This window comes from Ylistrum balloti, unplaced genomic scaffold, assembly GCF_031769215.1.
Source record: "Ylistrum balloti isolate Yb309-2 unplaced genomic scaffold, AGI_CSIRO_Ybal_v1 Utg370590, whole genome shotgun sequence".
Lineage (NCBI taxonomy): Eukaryota > Metazoa > Mollusca > Bivalvia > Pectinida > Pectinidae > Ylistrum > Ylistrum balloti.
In genome coordinates this window covers 1,149,351-1,176,655 of record NW_026782366.1, presented here as the reverse complement: position 1 = coordinate 1,176,655, position 27,305 = coordinate 1,149,351, and the positions used below count along the sequence as shown (strand labels likewise).

Genomic DNA, 27,305 nt, shown 5'->3' with positions numbered 1-27,305 from the left:
TTATTGCCTATAAATCCAGACAATTATATAAAAAGAAGTCGACATAACATTATGGGGTCAATTTTGTGATAAATCACGTTCACAGTGAAAACATTGGCATCGAACGACATAAAATATCTCTGACGTTATTTTCGTTGTTTAGTCAAGCATCCTGTAACCCTCGACATGTTATATACCATAATCATGGAATGTTGTATCCGTGGTGAACAAAACTCAATACTCAGTCTGAGGAGTTATTTTGTGTTTTTAGGGAAATGTTCGCTCTACTCATGTAATTTTACTGTTTTCCCCCATAGAAATCTGTCAACCAGTCAGTCAGAATTGAAAAATGAAATAAACGAAAACAATACTTTTGTATAAAAACTCATGCATTGTTTTGGGTCTGCAAAACGAAGTATACTTTTCTGTCATTTTCTCTTCCAAGCGCTTATGCTCTTTGATAATTAACTTTTACATAGGGGCGTGAAATTGAATATGAAATACATGTTTATCACATACGTATACTAAAATCAGTTGATAATGAAGCATTTATTTCATCTTAGAAATTAATTTTGTGTCAAAATACCTTACTTATTTTTATTTATTGTTCGACATTCCTGTTGCTAGATTGGTATCTACTATCATTCTGTAAAATGATAACCTTAATGACCAGTTTTTCATATAAATCTTCTGGCAAGTTTAGGCTGATATCAAACTGTCATACAAATGAAATTACACAGCGTAGTTGCAATATATACAGGTAGGAGCTTTTGTCATAATAAGGCGGTTTTAACCGCAAACTTCTTAGTTTATTTGTATGAGAACAGCATTGACTACCTTTCCGGAAATTATAGGTCGTCTTTATATTTAGTTGCACACAATACCGTTCGGATGTTTTCTAACAGTGTCTATTTCGCATATAGTAAAATACGAGAGGCGTCGAAAAGAAATTAAGTCACTTCCGGAAACTAGTCTGCAGTATCGTTTTAGCATAAATTATTGAATAATTTATTGATTAACCGCCTGCAGCCCGAAAATGTCGGACAGAAAAGCAGAGCTAGAGCGCAAGAAGGCGAAGCTGGAACAAATGCGAAAAGAGAGACAGGAGAAAGATAGAATTAAAAAGTTGAAAGAGGTAAGATTTTTTTACTGTACTCCAGCATCAGAATTTTTACATCGCCGACCGAAATCCTGATAAAATTGATAAAGATATCGAGTTATCTGTGTATTTATGTTGGCCAGTTACGTTTGCTTTCCATCCAGTTTCATGCTACATATCACTTACTTACATTTTCTCCCTGTCACAATATTTCTGTTTTGACACTGAACAGCGTTTTCAGTGAGTCATGATTGATTGGATTTTGACACCAGTGTCAAGTAGCACGAATATCTAGTGAATAGTTAGTGATGGGGTGACGATTTTGTGTGCACTATTGCGTCGTCTTCAACTATCAGATGACGTAGAAACGGCCGCAGGGTTTCGATTAAATGTTTTCTATTTGAATCGAAGTAATGTACTTACGTGTATATTCTTTATTGAGATGGGCGTCACCCAAAATTACTCAAAAAATTACTGCAGAAATAAGACCAGACTCCACAAAATTGGCTGTGGCCTCATCAGCATCAGACCGGAAATCCATCTATAACTAGCATCAACATCAACAAGGACTAGAGGACATAGCCATCAATGTAAATTATATACATGGCCTTTGGTAATCGAAATGGGTTTTACATTCGATTCACAATTGATGATTGAATACACGTTGTACATGATCAATCAATCAGAGTCATGCATCAATTGCAAAATATTTTGAGGTGTTTGATTTTTCTCATTGAAGATAATTGTGTATTTTAAAATCATTTTTATAAGCTCATAATTATTTTACATGTTCTACATCAGCTGCTTATCTGTGTCTTTTCCTACAACAAAACCAACACAGACAGATTTTCATAAAGCTGTATGATAATCATGATGATTTCAATTTCCCTATTGTGAATTTTCCATTTCTGGATAAAAAAAAATCCCTGCATTGCCAACCTATTTACATGTCACAGTTGATTCAATATTCAAGGGGCTGTTCTCATTATCACAATTTTTATGCGAGAACTTGTCAATTTACTGACAAACTTGTAACAGAAGGGTTCAAAAGATGCAGATTGATGAAAATTATGGGGAAGTTTCATGGTCACCATAATTATCTCATTGAGAAATATTCTGTTTCTATGTGTGACATGAATCTGGACATATTTAATGCTCATTAGTATGCCTTTTTGTTCTGTTGTTATAAAACATGGGAGTACCTAATTGGATTGACCAAGATTCACAAGGTGTCGATGAAGCAGAAGAAGCTTTCTCTTCCGGAACACCTGGTCTTATTTTCATTGTACTTTTTCATGAGTCTCCGTGTAAACCTTTTGTTCACATTTTGCCCTAGTTTTATGGAATTTGAGTTTGAATTATGATTATGTTGCCATGTTGGTATTTTCTGGGTGATTATTGAATAGTACCAATGTGTATTCTGGTACAGCCTTTCAATGCCAAAAGTTAAACTACCTCTAAATGAACAAATTGACATGAAGAACTACAGATGATCTGAAATTTCTGAATTATTCTTGACCTGCACTCAACTAATCAATTGTTTTCACAATATGACTATCTTTATGCCATATATACCTTAATTACCAGGAGCTTTTCTTGATTGTAGAGGAGTTATAGCCCTTCTTGAATGTTTCTTGTAGTATTTACAATGTTCCTCTTATTATACAATTATTTTGTAGACTCCAGATGAAAATGTACAAAAGAAAGCTCCAACAGGAGATATTCACAAGGAAACAGAAGATCTGCTGAGAGATCTAGGAATACCCCCTGCTGGTATGCATAAATTAAATTAATTCAAAATTGTCCTTTTTTCAGAACTTTTTCAATTTAGGTCAAATACTTAATTCAGCATTTATTGTTTGTTTAAAGAATGCTGTTTCTTAAGTAAAAGATAAACAGGTTATCCTTTGATAGGTATTTATGATTGTAAAAGGATGAACACAATATTATTTTTGTTACTTTATTTTGATGGTTTGGTGGCACACTGATAACACGCTCACCTTTCACCAAGGCATCTGGGTATCTATTTCCAGCTTGGACATGAAAAAGGTATGGGGGTCACCTACCAAACCCCAGGTTCTGCGATTTTCTCCCACAATAAGACTCCTCAGGGACTTCCGTCCAGGCCAACAATAGTGTTTGATATAAGCTTTAAGCTTGTTTTCCAATTGTTGTGAATAAATAAAAGTTTATATTAATATTGTTTTAATGTCCAGCTAAATTCTCCAATAGCTTACAAAGGTGTGTGTGCATAATGAAATTCGTTATCTTTATATTTACTGGTACATGTACATTTTTAAGAAGATAAAAGTGTCTGTCTTGTAGGTAACGCTGCAGCTAATGTGCCAAGTGAAGCAGTGAAGTCAAATTCTGGACAGAAAGATGTAGAATCGGCCACACCACAGCCTCCACAGACATTGTACTTATCTCCCAGTAGTCCTACTGACAATATGTTTGATTTTATCTTTTACTTCAAATTAGTAGTTTTCAGTTATAATCAATCATTATTTTACTCTAATATCAGAATTATAACAGAATTATTGAGTAAAAGAACAATTTTGCTTTTTTAAAACTAGGTGTTCAGAAATTATCTACTAAACTTAACCTGATTGATCGATAAAATATAGTTCTGATATCATAAATTTTCATGGCTTTTTTGGAGATAGATTTTATGATTTGACTCCACAAATTCATCTGTCAATGAAGAGATAAATATTTAAAATCAACAATTTTGTTGGTAGAAGTGGGTTTTTGAGTATTGTTTAAACATAAATTAAGTGCCTATGAAATTGTATTCTTTTAACAACCGCATAAGTGTAATATGTATCTGTCATCAGTACTATCATTTGATTAATATAGATATAACATAATCAATTTGTCTATCTACCAGCTGAACTGTTACATCAGTATGATTAGCTTAAATTGAATTGTTAACTTTGCAGGTCCATGAGGCCAAAACTGAAACTGAGTGTAACCAAAGTATCTGAAACAAGCATCCCACCACGTGAAAATGTCGTGTACAACAAAGAAACCCAGACAACCATTGTGGAACCCCTTGATAAGGAAGGCAAGTAAATGATTGGTATTACCAGAGATAATTATAGTGTTTTACTTACTAAAAAACTATAGCATTATAGAAAAACTTATTTTTTTAGATTATAGATATACAACCCAGATGTACATGTTGTATGTTTACACAATGTACAACATGTAGAAATAACAAAGTTTAGCATATAATCAGGGTTTTGAAACTAATTCATTATCATGTCTAAATCTTGTATTGAATCTTTTGAAATTTCCATAGATAGTTTTTGGTTAATTATAACATGTGAAAGAATGTATGATTTAGACTTATGCCTCCAATATTTATGTTATGATCAAAAGAATCTGTAAACTGAAATGTGTGAAGGTGATGGTAAAAATACTCATTGTCCTGAACTCAAATATTACATATGTAATCATATTTTTTCATTAACACATGTAGGTATTGCAACTTTAGATTGACAACATATTTTGTAGGAGCATACTGATGAAGATGACAAAAGTTAAACCTAATATTACACAAAAAGTGTTAGTGCATATATATATTACATTATGAAACACAAGATATTTTGATTACTCTGGTATTTTCAATTCCACCTGTGGATGAATATTTCTTACACTGTTGTAAGTTGTGGTTGTATATATGTATATTACTAATAAACTCTTGTGTGTACAACTTACTTAATGCAGTAATACATGTCTTATGGATGTAATTGTTTTCCTTATGTATTATTGTAATTTATTTCATAATATGCAAATTAGTTTTTAAACAGTAGATAGAACTTCTGCATTTCAACTAGTGATTAATCTTACCTTACTTGTTTGACAACATATACATATGATAATTTAGTATGTGTATTTTAACCAATGTGACTTGTGACCTTGCATTCCTAATCAGGACACAGGCATGGTGGTAAGTGTAAAAGTCCAATATAGTGTTTATGCTCTAGGACTATTATCTATAGACCATACAGTGAATCACTTACATTTTCAATTAAAATTGTTAAAACAGATTATGAACGTCCTGACAGACATATTTTGATGGTAAAAATCTTGATTTGTGAAATTCCAAAAAGCAAAAACAGCCAGTAAACACTGGATAAAATTTGGTACAAGATTCTATACAGATTCTGATTTTTTACAAAACAAACTAAATTTGAGTGATTTACACAAGCATGTTATCAAATTTACAATATTTCAAAAATATATATTTCTGATTTAGTTGTCTGTATATTTATTTTGATTCTTCCTTCTCTGTATTTATACACACACAGCATTCATGTTGATACATTGAATAAAACAAATGCCTACATACAAACCTATACTACTAAAGTTAGACCAAGTTATTCAGCTCTAAAACATTACATTTTTACATCATGTGTAATCTTTATATAGAAATTTGATTGAATATGGTGTGAAACGGTTATGTTTTTGAGGTCAAACACAAAACTATGTGAGACAAAGAAGTTATACTAATTGTGCAAACAGTTTCAAGTCCAGGTAATTTGTTTTTTATCACGAAACATACACACATCAAACAATTGACTAAAACAATGGAAGTAAAAATGAAATGATATCTAGAAATAATATTCACTTCAGCTTTGATATGATGTATGACTGTATTATTTATAAGAAACAAAGCTTTTCTAATCAACTCTAACTGGAACCATGCATTTGTGAAAGGAACATCGTTGACAGTACCTTCTATGTGTATGGAAGTTATTAACAGCTTTTCAGTTAAGGGAGCTTTCTGGTCCAATACGTAAAATATGTGCCTGGTACATATAGTATATTAACAGGCAGTGCTGTATCTGTACATGAGTAATTTCCTGTTTTCTTCACTTATATATTAATTTATATATTTTCATATAATTTGCTGTATACCTGGTATATTTTTAGGTATATGCATGTGGTCTTTATTTTTCATATTCTCTACCCACGGAGCATATACATGATATATATAACATTTCTGACTTATGTGTATATGATATACAAGAAATTTTAAGAACTACAGTTTGATCCCATATAGATAAGGGATGTGTATCACATACTATATACACGCATCACCTGTTCTTTTCAAACTTATATATTACCTGTAGAAAAAAGGTAGTTCGTACACTAGCAAATATTGTGATTTATTGTTTTTAATTTTTGTTTTTGGCTACTTTCTGTTTACCTTTTAATTTTGGACGTCTACCAATATTTAAAAAAGGAAATATACATAAAAACCTTTTGTATTAAATTATAGGTACAATGCATGTTTAAGTAACTTGTTTAATCAATATTTTCCAGTTTAATGTTAAGATGATAAACATACAGACATGGAAATATGTTTATGTATATGTTTCTTTAGTATGTATCATGTAAAACAAAGCCTGTCTGATTCTAAAATTTAAAAATTATCGGTTATTATCAAGTTATTGATGATTGGAACATATATGAATATTTAAGAGAGAATTGAATATATGCATTTAAGAAATTACGAAGTAATTTACTATTATTTTATTTTCGTTGTTTACTTTTTTTCAAATTTATTTTGACATCTGAACAGAAAGTCTCATTAGACATATTGCATCAATTTTACATTGTTGATTATTTTATTTATCTTTATTTATTTGTCAAAGAAATATTTGCATAAACAAATAAAAACGTAACATTTACTTATTTAAAATTTTCACTGTGACGTATCTGCCACCTAAAGTTGGTGTGTTTCTGTTAATGCTATCACTAGTGAGAGGGCCCTGGGATTATTACGGTAAGTGTAGTTCTTCAGATGAAAGATGAAAATTTCTACAGGCATCACAGTAACTATTAAAGTATGAGTTTGTTGTCTTTTTAAAACAAAACCTTTGACCTATAGGTTGTGTTTATTCTGTTTTCTCAAAGTTGACATACCATGTGTAAAGATACATTTTAAAGATTTTGTTTTATTACACTGGAAACCATCCTTACCCTTTATTTTCAAAAACATTTTGTTTAGTTTTATAAATATAAGCTGTTTTTGTCTTAGTTTCTCCTATCACTATATCAAAACCTACCTTTAGTATTGTCTTACACATACCTTCAATATGGACCCTACATCTATTAACATTGGGGCATGATAGAAGATATGACCTTTCATTGATTTGATTCCCCACATCATATCTTTTCTCTTTTTATCCTTTTATTTGTTTGGTACATTAAATACAGTGTTAGTGGGTATTCCTTATTTTGGAATTATAATTTTGATTACAGAGCGCCACTGATACTAAGAATGGAACATAGACTGGATTTAAATAAAGACAAATCAATTCAACAGAATGGAGGCAGGTTCTTTAATGTTTTATTTGGCTGTTGGTCTACTGGTTTTGCCCTTAAATTTTGACTTCATCAATTTAATTCCTGATGAAGCCCAAATTTAACTACCAAATAAAACATTGAAGAACCTGCCTCTAATCTGTTGGAGTGATTCATCCTTAGTTAATCTGACTCCTTCAAATCAATCCCCTGCATACCCTCGGGTATCCAGACAAGTGACGTGGAATTTTTTATCCTCCATTGATAGCAGCAGTGGCATAGGCTCTATCCTTTTATATGAACTGGATTTGTTCTGAAATTTATAGATTGATGTGATTTGATGACCTGATTTCATTCCAACCCAACCATTTTCTGTTGCTTTTTTGGTCATTTCTGTTTTGTTTTAGACAAGTATTGAAGCAGTCTTAACAGGAATTTTTTTTATTTTCTAAAGCATCATTTTTTTTTACAAGAAATTATTTACTTATTTATTAATTCCTTCATTCATCAAATTCAAAGGGCACTAGACAGTTTATACTATAACCTGTTAGTGACAGCAGTGTTAGGTTTTATCTTTGAATTATAATGTTTAGTTGCATAAACAGTCTGAGACAGTGTGAAAAGTTATATTATCTTTGTAATATTACATATCAATGTAAGTGCATTTGCTAAAAGGTTATTTGTCAGTACTGAGTATAGTGTATATATTCTGTACTGCTAGCTTTTAGCTGGTGGGGAAAGCTAGTTCTTACACAACTTACTGGGAATTCCAAGATAGCAACCAATATAGGCAAACACATAACACTGTAGTATAGGAACAACAATCTGATAGCCATATTATAAAACCACATTACAGTGAAATCTATAAAAAAAAGTCTTTGATTTCCACACTTGTATTCAGATTGTAGGTTTAATCATTAATATGTCACTACATCAGTAAATGGCAATGTTTTAAAATCAGAACTGGCTATTTATATTTGTAGATGATATTTCAGATGCAGGTAGCAGTCCAAAGCGTGGTAGGTTTTTCGAGATGATAAAATCTTCTTGTTTCTATATTTGATGACTATATACAGTTTGCTGCTGCTCTTGCTGTGCCATACTTCCATGTCTCATACACAGTGGTCATACCAAAACATGTCATACTCATTAATGTCAATTCATGCATACACATTTTCTTAATTTTATCATCTGTTTTTTTTTTTATTATTATTAATATCTGTAAATCTGGATACTATTTCCATACATACTCTTTAATCTTGATTACTCAAAAGATAAAAAGTGTTGTAATACATTTATTAGAATTGAACAAACATGTCCTTTTTTATTTGAAAATACATGATTTGGTACCAAGATTTACAGAAAACAATTTTAAATTAAGTTTATAATTTGTATATAATTTCAGCATTGGTAGATTTGTTTTTCTGATGTTTTTATTTGTTTGTATTTCTTTGTATGAAGATATTGACCTGTATTTCAGTTGCTTATGATATGGTCAGTTTTAGTCTGCAACATTACAACAAATTTTCAGAGACATTTATCACAACTGAAACAGAGATGTGTACATTTTTTATGATGATACAAAGACATAATCAAATTCAATACTTTAGACTTATTTTGATACAAACATTTTTTTACCTACACATCTCAGTCTACTGTGTGTATGGTTGTATGTACATACTTGATGTGTTTCCAGTATTATATAATACAGCTTATACTTACAAAACGACTAGAGCTGACAATTTATGCTGATGTACCTTGTAGCTAAAAGGTTTAGGGAATGTATGCTTATATATTTTCTTACATCCTCTTGATTGTGTTTGGTTTTCTCTGTTTTACCTGATGCCTTTTATCCAAATTAAGTTAGTACCGATATGCATGAATCTGTCATCCTGGAACACTTATTTTTTCCTGACTATATCAGTACAGTGTTTCTGATAGATATTCTATCTTTTTACAGGGTTATCTGCTCTTGTTGGCAGGTATTGATTGTTACATCATTTGTTTCAGAGAAAATAGCATCATAAAGTTGTGAGGAAACATGATTTTCTCATGCAAACTAAAAATATAACAATCAATACTTGTTCACAAGAGCAGATAACTTTGTGTTAGAAAAAGACGGATTGTATGAATATTATCTTGTAAAACATTGGATGGAAGATGTTTGTTGTATAACATAACAATAAAACATTAAAATTATTTATACTTTCTATACCAACATGGTACAAAGTCATTTTCTTTAAGTACTGAATTTAATGGGTGTCTGGAGGATTGTGTAGATATGAACAAAAGAACTCAAACATTGTACAAGAAAGGAAGCGATGTCTTGAATTCATAATGTAAGATGAAGAAGCTCTCAAATGGGAAGATAAAGTTTATGATGAAGTATCAGTGTGATCTAATCAATGTTACATAGTTGTAGTTCCCAGCTATAATACTTTTGAAGGTCTTCCAATTTTTGAGAAAAATAGAGTGTTTATTCAACAAAACTTTGGTTTAATATAAACATTTGCCCAGCTTGGTTTCATTATTTTAATGGTGACACACATGATTGTAAACCAATGCTATTTTCTCTCTCTATGTTCCGCCCATGGTAGGCCAAGGGCCTGGTAGTAGGGGTAAGTGTCACTTTATGCATGTTTTGATTTGTAGTTCTATGATTGGTGATCTCCAAAGTTCTCAGCATAGTTAAGGGTCTGGGCATCACATGGCTGTGCATACACTTATAGAGTGATAACATTGCTTTGTATGTGTTCCTCTAGGGGGTAAAATGTCTTGTTTGTTGAATGTGTGTTAAATGGTTGGTTTCTTGTGCTTCAGAATTGTTCTTCTCACTTGTATTTCACTGTGTGATTATTTGTCTAGCTTATGAAATGAAGTGAATTCATAGATGAAATATAGATTATGGTTTCACTGACACACAATTCAATTGAAGTTAGATCTTGCACCTTTATGTTATCTTTGTGGTGGGGCTTGTCTCTACAATAACAATGATTACTATATAAGGAAGTAATTTGATCAGAAATGAATCTAAGTTAAAAATGGTAACTTTCAAATGTAGATTACCATATTACTTTGTACGAAATGGTTTTCTCATGGCTTAGAGGAAGAGAATATTTGAAATTTAGATCATCTAGTGGAGGATGCAATAGTCACGTTTGGCTTGTACAGTTGGACTTATATTAGATAGGAGTCTATCGGGTAATTTTTCATAGTTTTTTTTGCCATGTTCTGGTGAGTTCTGTGGTCCAGATAGCTATGTTAGTACATTTCATTATTGTTGGACCAATTTTTATGACATGTCAAACTGTATTTCGATACAAGTATTATAATTCAGCTGATGTACCTACCTTGACATATTTGTTATGATGTAAAAATCAAATTGACTTGATTTTTCACTGAAGGTTTATTGTAAACTTCAATTTGTGGCACAGTTAAAAATTCAAGCTGGAATCATCCTGTGATTGTTATATAGTACAAAATGAACATGTGGCTGAAAGTATGACTGTAAAAAGATATAGTGGTCCTGCTAGCTTGAAATGTTTTTGAGTAGATTGCTTTTATCCACTTTCTTTCGAACACGCATTGAATTGATTTTTTTATGAGAACTGTTAAATGAAAATGGAATGGAAGTCTGATAAAACCTCCATGATGTTGCAAATATTTCTTGCCTGTAAACAAAGCTAATGTCATCAATATGCATGTACCAGATAGATACAAAAAATTAGGCATGTTTCTACTTCAATCTTATTATACTGTCATTTGATGGGGTATATACATAGATAATATGATCAGGTTAAGTAAATCTGACATGTCCATTTTACCTCTGTTTCTTTTAAAGTTTAACAGGTCCATTGTACATACCTTTTGTAAATCTAGAATGCCAATGGTACCTTGTTTTTATCTTAATTTTATATCGAATTGCATCTCATGTTCAATTTGGAATTTGCATTCACATTGTATTTGAGATTTTTTTTTTAATCAGGAAGGTGATTTTAGTTGGTAGGCCCATTGTACCTCTTATTGGATATCTTGTTTATAGGAAGCAAGCCCATTTTATCTATTGCTTTACATTTGTGTTTGATTTTTGGGTCCAATGTAGTTATTGTTTCATGTAGGTTTGACAGGCCAACTGTACCTCTTGTTTTATCTACATCTAAAGATCTGGTACTATGAAGGCTTTGTTTTTCAGGCCCATTGTGCCTCTTGTTCTATGTAGGTTTGACAGGCCAACTGTACCTCTTGTTTTATGTACATCTAAAGATCTCATGTTATGTAGACTTTGTTTTCAGGCTCATTGTGCCTCTTTTTCTATGTAGGTGTGTCAGGCCCTTTGTACCTCTTGTTCTATGTGAGTTTGTCAGGCCCTTTGTACCTCTTGTTCTATGTACACCTAAAGATCTGATGCTATGTAGGCCTTGTTTTTCAGGCCCATTGTGCCTCTTGTTCAATGTAGGTTTGACAGGCCCATTGTACCTCATGTTCTATATAGGCTTGGCAGGCCCTTGTTCCTAGGTGTTCCATACTACCAGATGTATTCTAATTCTTACCTCTTGTTCTGTGTTGAATATGACATAGGATCATATAGATTTATAAAGTAGTTAAATAACTTTTCAATACATTAAGCACTTTTTTGGCCTTTTTACTACAATCCATTTTCCATTTCTTTTCACTAATAGTCTGTTTATATTTACTATATAGGTGTACTGGTTATAATGCACATTGATAAGTTGTACCCATTGTGAATTTTCTACCTATATTAATTCAAATATTAAAAATATAAAAAAAAAACAAACACTACCAAACTGTAACAATTTTGTCCTTTGAGAAATTTGCATCCTTATTTTCATTTGATTGTTTCAAACCAAACAGACAAACAAAATACAATCTTTATGCTGTTTTTTCTTGGCTTGCTTGCTAATGTGAAGGACAGATGCCGTTTATCTTGTTAAAAGATCAAAAACGTTGACATACAATGTACAATAGTGAGCACAATTATGCCACATATGTATGATATTATCATCGATATAAACTATGCATTGACTAAAATTTCTTAAATAATGAAATGTTGTATACCGTTTATGGATGAACTCTTATTAAAACTGTAAAAAATATTTGTTAAAGTTGTACCTAGTTTTCTGTCAGAGTATTAAACTAAACATGATAGTAAGATATTTGTAAATTATATGAGAGATTAGACAGGAACTTTGTTTTTGTGTAACTTGCTATTTTTCTGCTTGTTAATGCTTCATTCGGACTCTGCGTTTAGGTGGGTCGTCGCGATATAGCTCTCCTCGACATGGTTCACCCAAATTTATTTATCACGATTTGGAATGGGAGGACGAGTTTTTTGATGATGATGAAGGTATTTAGTGATGTAAAAGTCTGTGTCCACTAGATCTTGTCTTGTTAAATCATGGTTAGTCAGACTCTTGTAGTTGATTAGTGTTGGGGTAGACATGCTTCTCTCTGAAGGAATTTCACATATTGCAAAATTCTATAGACTACTTTCATCAAGGGCAATACCTTTTTATGTTTCATAGTATATTTTTCTGTTTCATATATATGTAATGTATCAGACAAATACAATATATTTTAAGAAGACATGAACATAAGATACAAGTTGGCTGTTGTTGCAGGTATCTTATCTAATAGAAAATCTAAGCAGTCAGCTGGTTATCATCTTGAAACAAAGTTGACTAAATCATCTATGGGAACAGAAAATGACAGGACCATCATATTGCTCCACTATAACATTCAGTCTCAGAGGATTATTTTGTTGTAGAATTTGTGAACCATGAACTAATTCATAAATCAAACAAAATCACACTTAATGTAAAGTTGTAACATGTTGTCAGGTTATGTGGTATGTTCTATTGTATTTTGGTTTCAAAATTAATTTTCTAAATACCCGATGTTTCCCTCAGCATCAACATGTAATTTTTTAAAAATTTGAGGCTACAAGAGTCTGACTGACTATGACTGTGTATCAGAAGCACGGTAGTGTGGCACCCATTCTTGCTTTACGTGGGTCAATGTTGTCATGTGAACATAATCATTTCATCTCTTATTTAGTTTCTCTTTCTTCCTTTTTTTCGTTATTTTATGGTACAAACAATGTATAGTTTGTCATTTTCATTTAGTTGTTGATAAGTTAATTTTCATATCTCTTGGTACATTTGTTATACAAGTGCACTTGATAATGTGTTAGATATTGCTGAGTTTTACCTCAGTTCTATTGAGAAAGTGATACTAGCGTTTCATTGGAATGGTTTAAAAATACTCATCACCTGTGTTAACTCATTGGAAAGATTTAAATAAATTTGTAAAACTATTTGATATGATGGATGGTTGTGATTGTTAATTTTAATTCACATTTTAGCTTTCTGTAATAGATTTGATGTAAAAGTCAACCATGATTGGTCATAGAAAGTCCTAATCATTAAGTCATAGTTAGAGGTCAAATGATGTGTCATAAAAATATCAATTAAATGCTTTTTGAAGTGTGAGGTGATTGGAAATTCAGATAATTAGAAATACAGGTAGTGTTTTAGAATAATAAAGGTAGATAGTATATGTTACTGTCTATGTATAAATAGTGAGATCATGTGATATTATGCTAAGTCTAGTTAAGATTATTCGTGTCTCTGGTAAACAGTAGGAAATATATGATGAATCATACATCGCATTACCATTAGATAAAACATTTGTCATTTCAACTATCCTTATATACAGTTATATTATCATATTTATCTTGCAATAAGCCCATTAACAGTTCAACACATTACTTCCTACTCAAAGTGAGAGTGTTGTCAGGGGCCAACACATAACTTCCTACTCAAAGTGAGAGTGTTTTCATAGGCCAGCCCATTACTTCGTACTCAAAGTGAGAGTGTTTTAAGGGGTCAACACATTACTTCTTACTCAAAGTGAGAGTGTTGTCAGGGGCCAGCACATTACTTCCTACCCAAAGTGAGAGTGTTTTCAGGGGTCAACACATTTCTTCCTACTCAAAGTGGTAGTGTGTTGTCAGGGGGCCAGCATATTACTTCTTACTCAAATTGAGAGTGTTGTCAGGGGTCAACACATTTCTTTCTACTCAAAGTGAGAGTGTTTTCAGGGGGCCAACACATTTCTTCCTACTCAAAGTGAGAGTGTTGTCAGGGGTCAACACATTACTTCTTACTCAAAGCCAGAGTGTTGTCAGGGGGCCAACATATTACTTCCTACTCAAAGCCAGAGTGTTGTCAGGGGCCAACATATTACTTCTTACTCAAAGCCAGAGTGTTGTCAGGGGCCAACATATTACTTCTTACTCAAAGCCAAAGTGTTGTCAGGGGCCAACATATTACTTCTTACTCAAAGCCAAAGTGTTGTCAGGGGCCAACATATTACTTCCTACTCAAAGCCAGAGTGTTGTCAGGGGCCAACATATTACTTCTTACTCAAAGCCAGAGTGTTGTCAGGGGGCCAACATATTACTTCCTACTCAAAGCCAGAGTGTTGTCAGGGGCCAACATATTACTTCTTACTCAAAGCCAGAGTGTTGTCAGGGGCCAACATATTACTTCCTACTCAAAGCCAGAGTGTTGTCAGGGGGCCAACATATTACTTCTTACTCAAAGCCAGAGTGTTGTCAGGGGGCCAACACATTACTTCCTACTCAAAGTGAGAGTGTTGTCAGGGGTCAACACATTACTTCTTACTCAAAGTGAGAGTGTTGTCAGGGACCAACACATTTCTTCCTTCTCAAAGCCAGGGTGTAGCCCTGTGGACAGACTAATTACTTTATACCCTGTAGCACAGGGGGCTAACACTTTACTGCTTACTCAAAATCAGGGTGTAGCAACATATTACTTTTTACTCAACATCCTAGATGATTGTAATTTTTCAGAACAACAAAATTCCAGTTATAATAAATGATGGGCTTATAACTAGATAAATAGCATATATATTAAAATTTCTTTCATCCTCATGTAAATAGCTTTTAATGTATTCAGTGTATTGTTTATGTACAGAGCATGTCATTGTGTTTCTAAGATTAAGATATTGATCTTTTGGAAGTTTTGTGAAAAGAAATTTACATGTGACTTGTAGTTTAAACTTTGATATACTAAAGTAAAGACAATCATCAGAGTTGATTTTTTTATGATGATTAATAAATGCATAGCAAAAATTGTAAACTTGAACAACAAAAAATGTAGTTTACTTACTCCTTACTGGAATTCTTGTCCTCTCTGACATCAGTTCTAGGTATTCAGTTCATGCTGAAGCTTACATTTGATAAATATACTCGAAAAGTTTTCACAGTTCTTCATCATTGACAAATACATAAAGACCAGTTGTTAAAATTTGTAGGTATCATCAACTCATATACAAGACTGTAGCACAGTAGATTTAGCTGTGTACCAGTGCTATATCAGTTTACTTATGTACATGGTGTTTGTTAAAGTAAATCTTATTAAGTATATTTTCAGTGTAACCAAGTCTTGTGAAGTTCAAAACTTTGATTGTACATACTTGTTTTCTCTTAAGTGAGTTAAGGAAATGCTTTTTTATCACTTTTATAATTTTAAATGTGACTTCTCTTGTATTTGTTGTCCTTTTTTATCGGTTTTTCATCACTTTATATCATCTTCATCATCATCACCACCATTGTCATCTCCTGTCTATATACAGCTGTAGAGGAATGATAGCCAGCGACTTGTATATATCTGTAAATGTCTATATATAAGTAGGTTTGTAATTCGGTGTTTGTATTGCCATTACTATAGGACAGCACAAGTGCTTCTGTTATGTTTTTACTTCTTTTCTCTCTCAATATAATGCTTACTCACTTATGTTGAAGTTGGATGACTTTGGTGTATAAAAACATAGTTTTTGATAGGACAGTAGTAAATTGGATACTATTGAAATTTTGGTCATATATCAACATTCAGCATGCCAAAAATATTGTAATGCATTTATACAACTGATACTTTGATACTCCAAGGGTCATAAGTCATGATAGATGGAATAAGTTTATATCTGACCAACTTCAGAATTACTAAATATACATGCATCTATAAACACATGTGTTGTTGAATTGATAAGATATTGAGTAATGCTGAAGAGGACGTTATCATATGAACATATTTTTTTTTATATTTAGTTTTTATTTCAATTAAAGTTGATGCATGTTATTGTATTTGATAAACTTCTGCATAAGGTATGTCTGAAAATGTTTTATAAGCAGTCATTATACCAATACTTAACATTGTATTTGATAGGATGCATCTTAATACAGCTTCTCTTAGGATTATAACAGTTACTATAGAAACTGCACTTAGTCAAGCATTTAACTAGTATTGCTTTAGTTAGCAGCCATAGTCATCTTGCCATGCTGAAATGAAAATTTCCATGAAGCATTGAAATGATGATGTTATTCTTAATTGCTCCAATTGTGCCATCTGAATTTGATATTTTTGATTCAGATGTGGTTTATTTGCTTATTATGTCTTCATCACTCTCTCCCATGATTTTCCATAGTTAGACTTATATATAGCAGTATGTGTAGTAGCAGCAAACTGTGTTTTAAACAAAAAGTAATGATGAATGTTCCTTAGGTGTAAACACATTGTCATATATAATTGTGTGTAAATTGAAACATTATCTCATAATGTAAATGACTTGATTAAGATTTTTTCACTACATAATTACATACTTCAATATTGTGTTTCAGAATTGGGAGGAACACAGAAAGTTCTGATACATGTACTAGGAATTTTTGGGAGAACTCAGAAATTTCTAATACATGTACCAGGAATTTTTGGGAGGAATTCAGAAATTTCTAATACATGTACCAGGAATTTTTGGGAGGAACTCAGAAATTTCTAATACATGTACCAGGAATTTTTTGGAGGAACACAGTAATTTCTAATACATGTACCAGGAATTTTTGGGAGGAACTCAGAAATTACTAATACATGTACCAGGAATTTTTGGGAGGAACTCAAAAATTTCTAATACATGTACCAGGAATTTTTAGCCCTGATATTTAACTAATTTATGGAAATGAAAATGAATACAGAATAGAAATAACAACAGTATGGTAAAAATAAGGTATTTAAAGTCTGTACCATCTCAAATAAAGTAATATGTAACATTGACACTATTTTGAACACAGGGTTTTGTTTATTAGAATATTTGTACATTTGTATTGGTTAGCATGTCTTTCTAGTATTATGTAATCAACACTACTATAAGATACCAGTGTCCTTACCATGCATTGCGGCGTAGGTAGTAAAAGTAGAACATTAAATGCATGATTGTATTATACTGGTAGTACAAATGAAATACAATTATGAACTAGACTTTATTCTCAGGTAAGACTGTGATCTGGTTTTTTATTTGATTTTAAATTCTAGATGAGTTGTCCCTTTGACATAAGATTTATTTTGAAAGACTCTTGATAATCTTAAAGCAAGTATTATTTTATAGCTTGTAACATCTTGTTTTAAAAAAAATATCCGCCAATTGAAGGTCACCTTTTTGAATTACATGATATGAAAGGTAAGAACAGAGAACCCAAATGGTATCAGTTCCCTTATCAAAATTTCTGCTTAATCTTATTAAAAAAATATCTCTCAAAATACTGTTCTATAGTCACTCTTCTTTCAGTATAAGAAATAATCATCACTGATACTGTGAATTTTGCCATATTTATCGTAATTTCAAACAACACGATGGCTACAGTCAAGTTCATTCACTGTTACATGAATATGGCAATAAATTGGTAAAAAAAAAACGTTTCTGTTGCCTTTTCTGACAATTCCTTTATTTTTCACAATGATCAGAAGTTATAGCTGGCTAGTAGATTTGTTATAGGTATATTGATAATGCCTAAGTATCACATACATTCACAGTAATCAAGATGGCCACCATGTGCCCTTCTCGTAGTATTCAATATGGCCTCCATATGCCCCTTTTGAATGACCGAGACAAAATCTATCTCTATAACTTTTGTTCTATGTTGGTTAGGACTGTTCATTTGAAGACTTCTGTTCTGATTGTCTTATTTGACAAATATACTTCTTGGTATAGGGTACCTATACTATATCTTAAAATCCACAATGATCACTGTGGCTTCTGCTTCAGGCTTATGATCGTAAATCATATTGCAGGGACCTTTCCTACCTATCCTTGTACTTATTGAACTTTGCATTGTTTTTCTGCCCAGAAGTTTTAAAGAAGACTGACTCAATGTTGTGAATAAAATTATTAAAAATATGTTTTGCTGTTGCACTATGAATATGTATTGGTGATGTTAAGGTATGTACTGATATCAAGGATCTGGAAATCAAGGAGATGTTATCAGTATTTCCTAATTTAAGAGTTTCTGAAACATTTGTTATAGAACAGCAGAGGGAAATATTAACAAACAGTTCTTGTATATGACGACCCTGTTGGTCGTACAGATGACGATGCTGACTCAGTTGATGTGACAGATCATTCACCAAGCCACAAGATGCCACATGTTGAGATGGTACCGCCTTCCAAGACTGTCGATGATGACAAGAAGGAAGATAAGCCATGTAAGTTCTAGGTCATTCATAAAACAAAATAATCTTCATTGTTTCATAGATATACGGTGTGTCTTCAATTCTCTAAGTCCTACATCAACTCAGCAAATGTACAAAATTTTGCTTTCCAAGAGAAACAGCCAAGTGAATTTAACATTAGAATTTGAACTACAGTGATCACAGTGTCTAAATCCTACACACACACCATACACACACTGATGTTAAAGCGTGTGTTCGACATATTATGAATAGCACATTTCAGAAGTACAACAGAGCTGTCATCCATTTAGATTCTAGACATTGCCGAACTTAGGAACACAGACAGCCACACAGCCACAAAAGTTAGCAGTTTGACTATCACACATAAGTGTAATAAACCATCACATTTATCTTCTTCATCCTGAAGTTTTCATGTGTTTAACCTAACATCTATATACAATTGCAAAACAAGCTGTCCACTTCTATTGATTCATCTTATTGACTGGGATGAAAGTGTGTAAAGGGTCTGAGGAAGCTGGGAGGAAGCTAGAGTACCCAGGGTAAACCCACATGGTCAAACAGGTGACTCCATACATTTTCATATATGATCAGTAAATCAGAACCCTGGTTGCATTGGTCCATCCCCACTATACTACCCAATCACCTTACATCTTCAGCAAGAGCAACTGCTGTTGTTATAGCAGTGCTAACTCAGGTCTGAAGCTAGCTGTTAGACCATACAGCTGAAATGACTATATCCGTATCCATGAAATCAGATTTGTAAATTAAATAGACATTGTAACTCCCTCACTAATGAATGAAATATGAGATATGCAGATAAAATTGATATCTTAGATTTGAGGAACTGTTTGCTCAAGTATTCTAATAGATAAGTAAAACTATCTTATATAAATGTACCTCGTTTTCTTTTTATTATCATTTATCAAAGTGTAACAATGTCAATATGGGACCATGTAAATTAGGTGTAGATAAAATAATTATTCCTAATTTAGCCTTTAATCCTACAATTGACATCTAAGAAAAAAGTGAAAAAAATGAGGTTGAATTTGTAAGGAGCATTTGAATGATAGTGGTGTCTGAATGTCTTCTGTTCTCAGTACCAGAGTTAAGTGAGGAGGAGAAAAAACAAGCCATGATGTCAGAAGATTTCCAACTTTTTTTCGATCACACGACACGCATCGTTGAACGTGCTCTATGTGAAAGTGTTGATATCTTCATGGATTACACTGGAGGAGATGGAGAGGGAAAGGATGAGTATGGGTCAACTTAATCAATATAGGATCTTACTGTGTGATAAGTTATTTAATGTTATTTAATTTGTGATTTAGTCAGATGAGATGCTGAAATATCTGTACCCCAATATAATTCCAATTTAAATGTTAAAACTTTTATATATATGATATACAGCATTTATACTGATCTACATAGTGTAAGTGATCGCATCTTAATTGATATTATATTGGAATAAAGATATACATACTTCTACTGATATTCAAATAGGTAGAGGATTGACCTAAAGAACCTCGCGTGAATACATGGCTTAATGCCCCCTACTAGTTATATTTCTCAGGAAGCTGAGAAATGACCTAGTCAATGCACACTAACTTGGTTGTGTCTTTGAGCAAAATATTTTACCCGTATGTTTTTGATGACATTTGACAGATCTCCCTTATCTATGAAACATCCATCAGCCTCTCTATGGAGGAGGCATTAAACCCAGCACACAGCAGATTTACATATAAGTAGACTATTGTAGACAAAAGAAATGTGTTTATTGTAGTTTTCAGTACTTATTGAACATATTTGTTTATAAGTCATCAGGTACCACATTGAGGAACGATTATAGCTTAGGAAAATGTATGCTTACTTGTTTCTTCATGATTACACACTAAAGGCTATTTCTGTGTTTCTTTAGTGATTTGGCTGGAGAGAGACTGAAACTTAATAGAGAATTTTATGATGAAAGGTGGTCTAAGCATAGAACAATCACTAGCATGGACTGGTCAAAACAGGTTGGTATAGCATTATGATATGTTAGCTTGTAGCCTTCAGAGATGCAAGCAGTGAGATGAATTTGTTCAAATTTAAACTAATGTTAAGATTAATATGGAAAATTTATTCACATCATTTGTAGTCTGTTGTGTCAACTTCTCTACTTTGACTTAATGTGATCAAGGGTCACAGATTGAGATGTAAAGTATGTTTCCAACTAGCATTGAATGATGGTAATGCAGGCCAATTGAACCTCTATTTTTCTTAATGTGACAATCATGTCTACAAGCTAGGTATAAAATGTGCTGTATTGTATTATGTCAATCTGATATCCAAAAATAATTAATTCCTAAAAATGCAACTTTGAAAACATGATGTTAATTCAAATGAATATTGTGTTTTGAATTTCAGCATCCAGAATTAATTGTAGCCTCTTACAATACAAACGAAGATGCCCCCCATGACCCTGATGGTGTGGCACTAGTGTGGAATGTCAAATTCAAAAAGCAGACACCAGAGTATATTTTCCATTGCCAGGTATGTAAAATCATACTGTTTTGTCGATCTCACTAAGTAAAAACAAAAATTATAAAAAGCTTTTGATTCCTGTGTGTGAAAAGAGCTATTGTTGTCTATTTTATCTTAGCATAGATATATCTGTGGATATATTACAATTTAGACGTCTAAATATGAGTTATTAACAGCCAGTAATAATGTGTTATTACAGTCAGCAGTGATGTCGAGCTGTTTTGCGGAATTCCACCCTAATCTGGTGGTGGGTGGTACATACTCGGGACAGATTGTATTATGGGACAACAGAGTAAACAAGAGGACCCCAGTACAGAGAACTCCACTGTCAGCTGCTGCTCACACTGTATGTTACTACTCTATCTATTTCTGATCATTGATATTTTAGAGAGATGATTTAAGGGTCCCGACCATGTACTTCATATCTCAAAATCTAAGTCATATAGGTTTCACCAGTTAGGTGTATATTTTGCATGTTTGACTTTGAAATTTGGGTCACATATATCTTAGACTTATAAAGCATGGCTTCCTTTATAAAGTCTTGTAAAATGTAATGTTATGTAAAATACCGAAGAGGCAAACATTTATGCAAGCAATTCAAGAAATTTTACTTATATAACATGTAACAAATATACAGAATCAAACAAGTTGAATTTATATTTGTATTTGCATATCAAAATGTATTAAAAGTTTGTTTGTCATGTGAACAATTCATGAGATTATGAATTTGTTTGATGATTTCAGCATCCGGTTTATTGTGTGAATGTGGTAGGAACACAGAACGCTCACAATCTGATCAGTGTGTCCACGGATGGCAAGATGTGTTCATGGAGTCTTGACATGTTGTCACAACCACAGGTACATCATTAATGGATAATTACAGGTTTGATAATGGTTGTTTTAAGTTTGGTAACTACAGTATAGTAAAACCTGTATGTTTCATAGCTCTGTAACCAGTATATCATTGTCCTACATTCTGTACATGTTTTTGAGTTTATTATATGAAATATATCCTTTAAAGTTTGATTTTTCTAGATTCATTCTTTTCCTATTATACTGTTATTCAGTTTTTGTTAAATCTTTTTTTTTTGAAATTACAAAAAAAAATTGAAATTATTGTTTCCAGGACAGTATGGAACTCCAGCACAAACAGAGTAAAGCTGTGGCTGTGACCTCATTTTCTTTCCTAGCCAATGATGTCAACAACTTTGTAGTGGGGAGTGAGGACTGTACAGTTTACACAGCCTGTAGGCATGGAAGGTAGGTGGGAACTGAACAATGCACACAGTCTGTAGACATGGAAGGAAGGTGGGAAGTTAGGATGCAGGGAATATACAGACTCATGATAGTAGTGTATACACAACCTGTAGTAAGAGAAAGTAGGTGAGGGATGAAATCTCTTGAAGGCATGTATGATAGGTCATGTGAGAAATCTCACCTGTAGGTCTGTAAGGGAGGTCTGGAGCGAAGATTATGAAGTATACATAGACTGCAGGTATGAAAGGAAGGTTTGGTTTGATGACTGTACAGTATACACAGGCTGTGGTCAAGGCAGGCAGGTCACAAGTAAAGTCTCTTGAAGGCATGTCGGGAATGAAGCCTCTCCTGTAAGCATGAAAGTTAGGTCATGTTTCCAATTAAATGAATGGAAAAATTGCACTGAAAGTTCAGAGTTATCTCCCCTCTGTAGTATTTTTAACTCAGTTTGCTTGGGGTTTTTTTTCCCCTTAAGGTAATGCATTTTAATTCTATATACTGACATTTATTTATCTAAAATGATCATGAGAGATACTCTTTCCTTTTACTCCAGAGTTTGTTTACTTACTGGAAAGTTTTAGTAAAGTATCCATGATGTTATGGAAGGATGACCATTTGGTCATCTATGATGTTGTTGTATGGGGGTAAGAAATGATTTGTATACTGATACACACAATATATGTATTTAATTACAGTAAGGCTGGTATCAGTGAGGCATTTGAAGGTCACCAGGGTCCCATCACTGGAATAAACTGCCACTCTGTGCCAGGACAGATAGATTTCTCTCCCTACTTCCTGACATCTTCCTTTGATTGGACTATTAAGCTGTGGAGTATAAAAGTAAGGACAATAATATCAAAATGTAACTAAACTGAGTTCATTCTAGCTGTTAAGTACTGTCTCTGCAAAGCAGTTCATAAAAATTGTCCTATTCATCTGAATTTAGAAGTTTCAAACCATATTAAGAAATTAAATTGTCAAATTTAAAATTCAATATATGAAAATTTCACAAAATTTTACAAATTTCATTTCATCATTAATTACAATATTCAATAGAAAGGTCTTTTATATAACACATTGTCTTCAGCATACAGTATCTCATTCACAGGACTCCAAGTTTATCCATTCGTTTGAGGACAACAGTGACTATGTTTATGATGTACAGTGGTCACCAGTTCACCCTGCACTGTTTGCCAGTGTGGATGGTATGGGACGCCTGGACTTGTGGCATCTTAATAATGATACAGAGGTAAGTACTGAGGGAGTAGAACTATGGTGACACACAGGTCCTAGGGGCTTCCCAATGAAAAATCATATTCATAATTTGCCATTTCACATTGATCAGTTTTAATTTCAGTATTTTACAAAAAAGGTTCCATCCTGTATTTTGGGAAAACAAAAACTGACTCTAGATCTGTCCACAGACAGGTTTGATTGAAATTAGCAAATTAATTTATGTAAAAAATCATCAGGAAAAAATAGAAATAGTATCATTAGTAGTGATAAGATTACCTGTTCTCATTACACCTGATGCAGTAAAATAACTTGACTTTAGGAGCGTCATGTAGTTCACAAGGTTTTACTTTAGTTTAACAGTTTACTTTCCAGATCATGTGTCCTTATAATTTATTAAACTAGAGGAATTATTAGCAAATATGAGAAAAATGTCTGAATTATGTTAAATCATTACCTACTTAGCAGTTGTCTTTAAAACAATTAACTGTATGATTTTAGTTGTTCAGGATGAGAAATTATTATAATACTAGTTAATAGGTCTGTTACATAATAGTTCTGAATAAACTACAGATAAGTGCTATCTATCATCAACAAGCAACCATATCCAGTGAAAATCATTTCCGAATCAAAAAGATATATAATATCCATATCATTTAGTTTGTCCAGGTAAATTGATGAAACCATGTAATTATTTCTTTGTGTCTAGGTACCGACAGCCACCATTGTCATGGAGAATAATGTGGCTCTGAATCGTTGTCGTTGGCACCAAACAGGTGCTCATATAGCTACTGGTGATGATCTTGGACATATATACATCTACGATGTTGCAGAGGTTAGTACAGAATTTTTCCATATGTAATCTGATCTCTTTTTAATATGAGAGATTTGTTCAGAAATATTGTTTTTCCATTTTCATGCCATATCTCAGAATTGACTCAAAAGAAGATGGGTTTTTGATTTTCATCCAGGGTACTATATTTTGATTTTGATACAAAGCTGATAATTTTTGTTACATGTTTGCTACATGGAAATAGATATAAAATACAGAAATATGTTCACTATCATACACTGTATCACAGGTTTATTTTTCTGCATGAAACTTTTACCTTGGTTTCAAAATATCTAAATTAAGGTATCATATTTTCATCATTGCTGAGCAAAAACATATAATGTAACTATTTCTCATTTAAAACTTAACAGTTCAATGTTTGCCAAACATTTTTATGGCATCTCTGCTGAGAGAAGAATATCGCTACTTCAGTATATACTTCAATCTGTATTATTATGAATGCTGAAATTTTTACAATTATTTTTCTTTTTTTCTTCAGACCATTGCAACACCAAAACATGATGAATGGTCACGATTTGCACACACACTACACGAACTCAAACAACACGCTGCCGAGAGGGAGGAGGAGTCTTCCTTAGCAACCATGACTTCACCATTACGATGATCAGTCCATCTGCCTTTCAACTATAAACTTTGACCCCAATCCCTTGTGTTTCATTTGACCTTAAGAACAAGAATGTTCTATTGCTTGTGTGGTGGATGGTGCTTGATAATTGCAAACAAAATTTCCATTAGCAAATGTTCATATTTCTTAAGCTGAAGAAACATCAACTGATGTAAAAACTTTGATGTTCAGAGCTAATATTTCACCTACAATGATAGCCTGCTCTGTAGATGATGTAGTCACCATTCATTTCTACATTGTCAAAAAGAGAACGAAGACTTTTCAGATATAAAACACATTTCTGCTATATAGATGTACAAGCAATGACATATATAACTGGAAAAGTACTGAGATCAGAGGAATTCATGCAGTATTATCGATGGCCAGAAGTAGTGCAATCCAGGCTTTTACCAGATTGGACGCAATGTGGTAGCAGTATGCGAGGTTATTTTTGTTATTGAAGAAAGTGTTAGGTTTGCCATCCTTGTGATGAGAGTCGGTGTTTGTTCAGGACAAGGAATGGAAGAAATGGGTGTATGAGGGTAGGAGTTGAGTGAGAGATGATTGTTGTTTAGAACATAGAGCAAGACAAATGAGTGCAAGTCTAAACGTACCATTTTTAAATATCAGGAACAGAGACAGCATATTTCTTTTGGTAAAAAGATGTATCTGCTCTGTCAGATGTGTATAGTGAAATTCAATTATCAGCATTTACTGTGAGAAAAAGTACAGGGGAGAGAATTGGAAACAGGAGAGGTATTGTTATAGATATAACATTTTGCCGTCTGAATCAAAGTAGCTTAATGTTAAATATCGTTCTAAATCTGGTAAAACTATTTAGAACAACAAAATTTGGTTACATGTTTAATTTTGGGAATTTCTATAAATTTTGTTATTTTCAATCTTACTTTGAACTTATTATAGGAAAATATTTTTTTTAATTTGTACCATAATTGGAGTTTTAATCTGTATCAAAATGTTGATATCATGATATATTCATTATTTATGTAAGGTAGGAATTTCTCATACTTTCCCATAGACATCTTGCATCCTATTTTGTCTGCTTTTTTATTTTAGTTTTCAATAGTAAGTTAGAAAGGTGAAAGTTATGTGATGAATGTGATATTAGTTTTAATGTCACATTAATTCCTTTTGTTACTGATAAACTGTGATTTTTTGTCCAGAATTGCTTAAAACATACATATAGCTTATGAACTTGTAAGCCCCTTGTTCTAAAACTTTCAGACATCAATCCAACATAGCCCCATGAACAAGACCTCAAATTTCTGTCTATCTCATTATAAGAGAGGAAATAAAGATACTGTTGTTTTGCAGGTATATTTTCGCTTTTTTACAGTACATTAATGTGATTGAGAAAACTTAATCTGAGAAAATAATGACACATGTGAAGATGTCCTTTAACAATCAGATTTTGAAATTTGAATTCATCAAAATACTGTTTGATTAATTTAAAAGAAAGTTGCTAAAATTTTAACCTGTGGTATAAAAATGACAGCAAGGTTTTGGTGTGAGCTTTGATAAACAATTTGAATAGATTTTACTTTGAAGGTGGAGTTGTACTTGAATAGTACACCACAAGGATTTAGATATAGACTACAATTACCTGTAGTCGGCTGAGGCGTGCATCTGTATCAATGTTTACATTTCCATCCATTCTGAAACCAAGAATACTCTCATACAATTCAATTTATTGTGTAAATTTTGAGTGCTAGTGGTTGTTTCATGGTCAACATAACAGGAAGCTTGAGCAGTCTTTAATTGTACATGCAAGATAACTTTAATCCAGCAGGGATGCATGAGGTGTATTTCTGGTGTAAATCATGTTCATATTTATAAATACATATATTACTGCCAAAAATA

The 27,305-nt window shown here is 32.6% G+C and overlaps 1 protein-coding gene across 2 annotated transcripts; it reads left to right on the top strand.

Moving 5' to 3' along the window:
* The first annotated feature begins 942 nt into the window (after positions 1-942).
* Positions 943-27,305, top strand: LOC132556742 (cytoplasmic dynein 1 intermediate chain 2-like). 2 transcript variants are annotated; one of them, XM_060221184.1, is made up of 15 exons: positions 943-1,114; positions 2,758-2,851; positions 3,404-3,497; positions 4,021-4,145; positions 18,853-18,969; positions 20,055-20,211; positions 20,873-20,969; positions 21,361-21,486; positions 21,677-21,823; positions 22,222-22,335; positions 22,604-22,737; positions 23,430-23,574; positions 23,843-23,983; positions 24,677-24,802; positions 25,299-27,305. In XM_060221184.1, the coding sequence occupies exons 1-15, from the start codon at positions 1,016-1,018 to the stop codon at positions 25,422-25,424; spliced, it is 1,842 nt and encodes a 613-aa protein (XP_060077167.1). In that variant the 5' UTR covers positions 943-1,015; the 3' UTR covers positions 25,425-27,305. The 2 variants fall into 2 exon arrangements, with proteins under 2 accessions (XP_060077167.1, XP_060077168.1); XM_060221185.1 differs by lacking the exons at positions 943-1,114; positions 2,758-2,851; positions 3,404-3,497; positions 4,021-4,145 and adding an exon at positions 9,972-10,014 and having other exon boundaries at positions 18,820-18,969.

What these genes read in the sequence shown, in the direction of transcription:
- LOC132556742 (XM_060221184.1), top strand. Translation starts at nt 1,016, where the DNA reads ATGTCGGACAGAAAAGCAGAGCTAGAGCGCAAGAAGGCGAAGCTGGAA. An exon ending in CAAGAAGGAAGATAAGCCAT is followed by an intron (nt 18,970 to 20,054) that starts GTAAGTTCTAGG and finishes TTCTGTTCTCAG; the next exon opens with TACCAGAGTTAAGTGAGGAG. An exon ending in TTAAGCTGTGGAGTATAAAA is followed by an intron (nt 23,575 to 23,842) that starts GTAAGGACAATA and finishes TCTCATTCACAG; the next exon opens with GACTCCAAGTTTATCCATTC.